This window comes from Monoraphidium neglectum (assembly GCF_000611645.1).
Source record: "Monoraphidium neglectum strain SAG 48.87 unplaced genomic scaffold scaffold00124, whole genome shotgun sequence".
Classification (NCBI taxonomy): Eukaryota; Viridiplantae; Chlorophyta; class Chlorophyceae; order Sphaeropleales; family Selenastraceae; genus Monoraphidium; species Monoraphidium neglectum.
This window is the reverse complement of record NW_014013504.1, coordinates 2,489-9,006: the sequence shown is the minus strand read 5'-3', so window position 1 is coordinate 9,006 and position 6,518 is coordinate 2,489. Positions and strand designations below refer to the sequence as shown.

At 70.2% G+C, this 6,518-nt stretch overlaps 2 protein-coding genes across 2 annotated transcripts in view; both read right to left on the bottom strand.

Moving 5' to 3' along the window:
- MNEG_1271 (hypothetical protein) overlaps nt 1-4,172 on the bottom strand; it is a gene marked incomplete at both ends in the record, with an annotated part of 5,569 nt that extends 1,397 nt beyond the window's left edge. The window contains 4 exons of the mRNA XM_014050240.1: nt 194-2,775; nt 2,952-3,199; nt 3,376-3,775; nt 4,101-4,172. Coding sequence (XP_013905694.1) covers nt 194-2,775; nt 2,952-3,199; nt 3,376-3,775; nt 4,101-4,172 — 3,302 coding nt within the window. The remainder of the gene's footprint in view (nt 1-193; nt 2,776-2,951; nt 3,200-3,375; nt 3,776-4,100) is intronic.
- A 1,421-nt stretch (nt 4,173-5,593) lies between these two features.
- Nucleotides 5,594-6,518, bottom strand: part of MNEG_1270 (cullin 4) — a gene marked incomplete at both ends in the record, with an annotated part of 2,323 nt that continues 1,398 nt past the window's right edge. Inside the window, 3 exons of the mRNA XM_014050239.1 lie at nt 5,594-5,648; nt 5,811-5,974; nt 6,394-6,450. Coding sequence (XP_013905693.1) covers nt 5,594-5,648; nt 5,811-5,974; nt 6,394-6,450 — 276 coding nt within the window. The remainder of the gene's footprint in view (nt 5,649-5,810; nt 5,975-6,393; nt 6,451-6,518) is intronic.

Here is a 6,518-nt window from a genome sequence, read left to right as displayed (position 1 = left end):
GGGGCCCCCGACCGCCGCGGCCGCAGGCGCTGCAGAGCCGCGGCCGCTCGCCGCCGTGCGCGCGGTGCCTGTGCGGCTGCCGCCCATGGTGGACCTGCCCCTGTCGCTGCTGCTGGGGGTGTCTGCAGCCGAGGACACGCGGCACATCTCATCATCGGCGTCGCCCGCCGCGCCGCCGCCCCGCTCGTCCCACCCGCAGTCGTCCGCCGCCGCTGCCGCCGATGCGCCCGCGCCGTCCCCAGCCGCCGCGGCAGTCGCCCAGAGCCCTGCGCCTGTGGTGGCAGGAGCGTTCCTGGCGCCGCCGTCCGCGACATGTGAGGGCGCGCGGTTGTGGCACGATGACGCGAGCCAATCGTAGACAGCCGCCGCCCCGCTGCTCTGTGCAACGGCGGTCCCAGGGAACGCCTGCACCCCCTCCCCCACCCGCCACCGCACGCCCGCGTCGCGGCTGCCCGCGGCGGTGTCTGCGGCGTCCCCGCGCGCCTCCCACTGCGCGGAGGCTGCGGGCTTGAGGGGCGACTGGTCGCGCGCGCGGCTGCTGCTTGCCGTCGGCGGCGCGTCGGCCGCGTGCACCGCGTGCGGCACGGCGGGCGTCGGGCCCTCCTCGTACCGCTGCCGCTGCTGCTGCTGCCCGTTTGGTGAGTCGGTCGGCGCCCATGCCTCGTCATCACCAGCTGCCTCAGGCGGCTGGGGGTCATCCAGCGGCTCTGGCTCCAGCTCGCCCCAGGACGCCTGCGTCTGAATACCAACAGACGCACAGCCACTCGCCCCCGCTGCCCGACCCGAGGCCCCCGCCTCCTCCCCCGCCGACGCCGCCCTGGCCTCAGCTGCGGCGGCCGCTGCGAGCGCCGCGTCCCGCTCGCGCCGCAGCGCGCCGCGCCCGGCCTCTAGCTCCCCCAGCCTGCTGCGCAGCTCCATGATGGCCGCCGCCGCGTCCGTCTCCACGTCCAGGCACGCCTGTTCGACTTCCTGCTGGTGGCTGGCAGCCAGGGCCCGCTGCTGCGAGACCAACGCCTCGCAGCGCCCCTCAAGCTCCCGCACCTCTGCTGCCGCCTGCGCCTCCCGCCCCTCCGCCGCCTCGGCCCGCGCGCCCGTCTCGGAGACGCGCCGCTGCAGCGCCTCGAGCTGCACCGCAGCTGCGGCGGCCGCCACGCGCGCGTCGTCGCGCTCGCGCGTGAGGGCCGCGGCGCGCTCCTGCCAGCCGGCGGCGGCCCGGGCGGCGGCGTCGGCAGCGCTGCGCTTGGCGGCGGCCTTGGCCTCGCGGACTGCCTGGCGTGCGTCGTCCAGAGAGACAGAGCCCTGCATGTCTGCGTGGAAACAGGGCGCAGCACCAGGATCCAGCTCAGTTTTATGACTCAGTGGAGTGACTTGGTTGCCGAAGCAGCCATAGCGCACCATGGAGTCAGGTGCTGTGAACAGCAAAATTCCCAGCAGCAGCAGCAGCAGCAGCAGCAGCAGCAGCAGCAGCAGCAGCAGCAGCAGCAGCAGCAGCAGCAGCAGCAGCAGCAGCAGCAGCAGCAGCAGCAGCAGCGGCGGCGGCGGCAGCATGCTTGGCACCCCAGTTACCCCCTCTGCCCGTCGTCTTTCGTGCCCACCTTCGGCATGCGTCTCCAGCAGCTGCTCATTCACATCCCGCAGCCGCTTGATCTCGCGCCGCGCCGCAGCCAGCAGCGCCGCGCCCCGGCCCTCTGCAGCCGCGGCGCCGGCTGTTCTCACGGCGCCACCCGCTTCTTCCTTGCCCCGTGTGCCCGCCTCGCGCTCGGTTTGCGTCGAGGCGTCCGCTTGGGCCGCGCCCGCCGCGCCCGCCTTGCCGCCCCGCAGCAGCCGTTGGGTGTCGCCGGCGGCGCCCTGGATCGGCCGCAGTGCGGACCGCTCGTGCACCAGCTGCAGCTGGGGCAGCAGCTGCGCGTCCTCGTCAGCGTGGCCCAGCCCGAGTGCGTCCGCCCACGCCGAGCGGCTGGCGGCGCTGTCGTGCACGAACGGCGCGCCGCGCCGCTTCTGAAGCGCGGCGGCCGCGCGCTCCTGCTGCCGCAGCTGCCGCCGAAGGGCGGCGACGGTCTCCTCCAGCTCCTGCACGCGCGCCACGCACGGCCCGCCGCCGCAGCCGGCGCGCAGGGCGGCCGCTCCCGGTGCGCCGCCGTCGCCGGCGCGCGGCATGGCGCTGGGGTCGGAGGCGAATGTGGGGTTGTCCAGGACGCAGGCCCACCGCTCGCCTGCCTCATGCGCGCAATCGCCGTCGGCCAAGCCCTCAGGGCCCGTGTCATGGCTGCCTGGTAAATGGCAGGTCTCCGTGCCCTCCGCTGCGCACACTCCAAGCTGCTCGGCGCCTTCTTCCGCCTCGCGTGGCGCCGGGCCGTCCGCCCCCGCCTGCAGCCGCCAAATCTCGCGCTGAGCCGCCTGCATCTGCGCGCCGCTCGCCGCCGCCGCCGCCTCCAGCTGGCGGCGCAGCTGCGCCGCCTCCGCCTGCGCGATGCCGAGCTCGGCCCTGAGGGCGTGGCACTCCCTGACGGCGCAGTCGTCCTCGCTGAAAGGCGTCGAGACCGCGCTCCCTGCATCGGCCTCAACCCCACACCCCAGCTGGTGCTCCCGCGCCGACAGCGCCTGCTGCTGCTGCTGCTGCAGCGCCTCCTGCAGGGCGGCGTTGTCCGACAGAAGGTCCGCCTGCTGCTGCTTGAGCTGGGCGGCCTGCGCCTGCACGCGCTCCAACTGGCTCTGCAGCGCGGCGCGCTGCGCCTCCGACGCCTCCTGCAGCTGCCGCAACTCGGGGCTCGGGCCCTGCCGTGTTCGGGGTCGAGGTTGAAGCGGGTCACCGCGGCGTTCGCCCGAGGCGACTCACGGCGCCGCCCCAGCCCTGCCGTAGCGATCTAACCATCAGCACGACAGCGCCTCAAAGATCTCTCATGTGCAAACAGGCAGCACTACGGGGGCTCGAGCGGCTGCTGTACGCGCACCTGTGGGTTGGCACTGCTGTTGCCGCCCTCCAGGTCGAAAACTTTGCCCTCCATCCACTCCACCTGCAGCCGCGTGTCCGACAGCTCCTGCAGCAAGCCCTCAACCTGCTGCTGCCGCTCGTCCCGCGCCGCCCGCGCCTCAAACAGCAGCTGCCGCGCCCCCGCCGCGTCGTCGCGCGCGGCGTCGAGCTGTTGCTGCAGCGAGGAGGCCGCGGCGAGGGCCTCTTGCCCGGTCGCGCGCTGCTGGCCTGCGGTATGTGAACAGCGCGATGTATCGGCAACTCATCAAGAGTCGTCCACCCAAGCTGACGCAGATTATCCAAGTCTAAGGGTAGCATCACCAGGATCACTTAGGAATGAGCAGCTTGATATTGTCGGGACAAACATGTCATTTCCCACCCGTTGCAGGAACCCGTCCGCCCACCTTGCGCCTGCTCCACCTGGGCCTCCAGCGCCTCAACCCTCTCCTGCAGCAGCGCCGCCTGCCGCCCCCGCGCCGCGCACAGCAGCCGCGCCTGCGCCGCCTCGGCCCCCAGCCGCTCTCTCTCGCGCCGCTCGGCGGAGAGCTTGGACGCCAGCGCGCCTGACAGGCGCTCCAGGTCTAAACCAAACGCCTGCAGCTGAGCTTGGCTGGCAGCTATTGCCTCGTCCCGCGCCAAGAGCTGCTGCTGCATCTCCGCCAGCACCGCGCCCTGGGCCAGGCTCAGGCGGCCGCGCAGGTCGCCGCCCAGGAGTGAGACGTTGTGCTGCAGCTCGAGGCAGCGGCCCCGCAGCGTGGCGGACTCGCGCTGCGAGTTGGCCAGCGCCGCGGCGAGGTCGCGGGCCTGTTGCGCCGCGGGCACGCCGAGAAGGAGCAGTGACAGACGTCAGACTCAAGGATGTGCAGCCGAAAACGGCAGGTACTGTAGCGCTTGTGGACAAACATTCGCCAGCCCCATGACTGAACCCCGGAGGCGCGCACCTGTCGCTCGGATAGGGACGCGGCTGCCAGCTGCTCCTCCAGCGCCGCCCTCAGCTGCGACACGCGCTCCAACACCTTTGCGTCGTCGGCCCCTGGCAGCAGCGGCGCCAACAGCACCTCCAGAGGGCCCGCAGGGCCGGTGCTGCGCCCCCGTCCGGCCTCTGCTGGGTCTGCTTGCGGCAACGCACGTGGCTCGCCGCCGGCCCTTCGAGACGGGCTGGTGCAATCTGCCGCAAGTCCGGGGCTTCGCCCCCCATCATCCTGAGGCTGCCAGCTGCCTGGAGTGCCTGGTGCTGAGCCGATGCTGCTGGCTGCCCGCCTGGGTCCCGGGGCCGCTGTGAGTGCTGCAGCGGCCGCAACGGAAGCCGCCCTGGCTGCAGTGCCGATGCTGGGGCAGGATGCGCGGAGCGGGCTGCCGCACACGCCGCGAATGGGCGAACCGAGCGGCAGCGGCTCGTCCGCAAGCTTATCAAAGACACGCCGTGCCGGAGATTCTTGCTGATGATGCGGGCCATCGCCCTGCTGCCGTGATCGGCTTACATCAGGCCTAAAAGCCCACGATGCGGGCGCGGGAGGCGCCTCTGCCCCGGCCTGCGTCTCTGTCATCAAATATATATTCGTTTCAACGCCATCGTGACGATCATAGGCTATTCTGAGGTGATGTCTGAGGCGTTGTTGACGCTGGGTTTGAGGTGGATTCGCGAGCTTGCATGACTGCCTTTGCCATCGTCGAAGCTCATGACTTGGACGATTGCAATGCTCGTGGACCGCAAGATCACAGATGGCACAGGACGTGCGGCTGCCATTCAGTCATCAAGCAGCTGCTGCATGGCAATTTTCATGTGCGACGTCCACGCCCCCCGTTCACGAATCACCTCAGCCACTGCAGTGGATTCAGAGGACGAAAACCTGTACAGGCCAGGTACAGACGACCTCCGGAAGACAGGAGGTTGGATCAAGAGGGGGGAGGGTCGTCCTTGCCAGTTCACATTTTGCACCGACCCGACGGCGGTGGTGGATTGCCAAGACGGTCAATGGAGCGGGCCAAAAATCATCAGGGCCAAATGTTACTTGAGCGCGTATAAACAATTGTATACAGCCCATTCACTGGCAAGTGCGCCGGCAGGCCCTCAAGGCCGGCAGGCGTCGCGCATGCCAGTGCTCAAAACGGGGCGCCCCGCCGTTGCTTTGAACGCGGCATGCCACATGTCAGCTGCCGTGGCTAGCTACCTTTGGTACATTTGCGGCGACGCCAAAGCGGCTTGCCTCCACCTGCAGGTCTGTGCGGCGCACGCAGCGCCCTTGCGGAACCAATTGGGTTCATGGAACCAAATCCTATCAACAACTAAGAACAAGAGACGATATTGCGCGATACAATGGGGATGCGGGCCGGGTGCGGGCGCATAGACGCGCACCGCCGTCCCTGTTGCCTGCTGCCGCGCAGGGGCTGTTGCCCTCGTGCCGCCGCCCCCACCGGGCCCCCAGTTGCGCGGCTGTACACGCGCGCGGCCCACCACCACCCTCCGCTCTCCCAAGCCAGCGCGGCGGCTGCATTCTTGGTTGCCGCCACCGACCCATCCCGGGCGCGGCGGGCGTGCAGGCTCGCGTCCAGGGATGCCGGGCCCCCGGCCAGGCGGCGAGCAGGACGCATAGCCAGGAGGGGTGTCTGCCCTGGCCCCCTTCACGCGAGGTACTTGTAGAGCGTCGGGTCTGAGGGGTCCCGCTCCAGGAATTCCCTGGGGCAGCGGAAGGAGACGCGGCAAGGAGGAGCAGATGCGGTGAGTCGCCCGTGTGGGGCCGAAGCAGGGGAAGGGGGGAGGCAGGCGGACGCCACCGCCGCGCAGGCCGGCGGCGGCAGGCGCGCAACGCCTCTCTCTTGCGCATGTTGGCGCTCGCACCTCTCTATGAGGTTCTCTATGCGCCGCTTGAGGTCCGACGACGTCAGCGAGAACTTGAGCTGCCCCAGCACCTCCGCCACCAGCAGCTTGTGGGCCAGCTGCTTGCGCGTCTTCATGATGCGCACAATGGCCGCGTCGATCGCGTGCTGGCGGTCAACGAGGACCTGGGGCGGGGGCGCGGGGATGAGGGTTGGGGGTGCGGAGGGTTCGCGGGCGCGATGGAGGGGGCGCGTGTGGATGCGTTTATGTGCACGCGCATGTGTGGGAGGGTGGGCGGTGATGACGAGCGGAGGCGGCGAGCGAAGTGATTGCGTGGTGTGCAACGATTTTGTGACGAATGGTGGGCAAGGAAGGGCCTCTGACGGCGGGAAGGGGAAGGGCCAGGCCGCAGGTGCAGCAGTCCCAAGTGGTCCTGCTTGTGAGGGCCTCGGTCTGCCCCCGCCCTGGAAATATCAGGGGAGCGGCCCGGGCCGCCGACGGCGAGGCAGGAGGGGGCGGAATCGGCGCGGGCGATGTGGCAGAGCCCCAGCCGTGCTGTGCACACACCCATACCCCATACCCCACACACACCCATACTCCACACCTGCTCCTGGGTCTTCTGCGCCTCCTCCTGCGTCTCCTTGAGCTGGATCGTGTTGACCTGGGGGGGGGGGGCGCCACCGCCGACGAGGTCAACCAACAGAACAATCCAAACCGTGAGGCCACAGG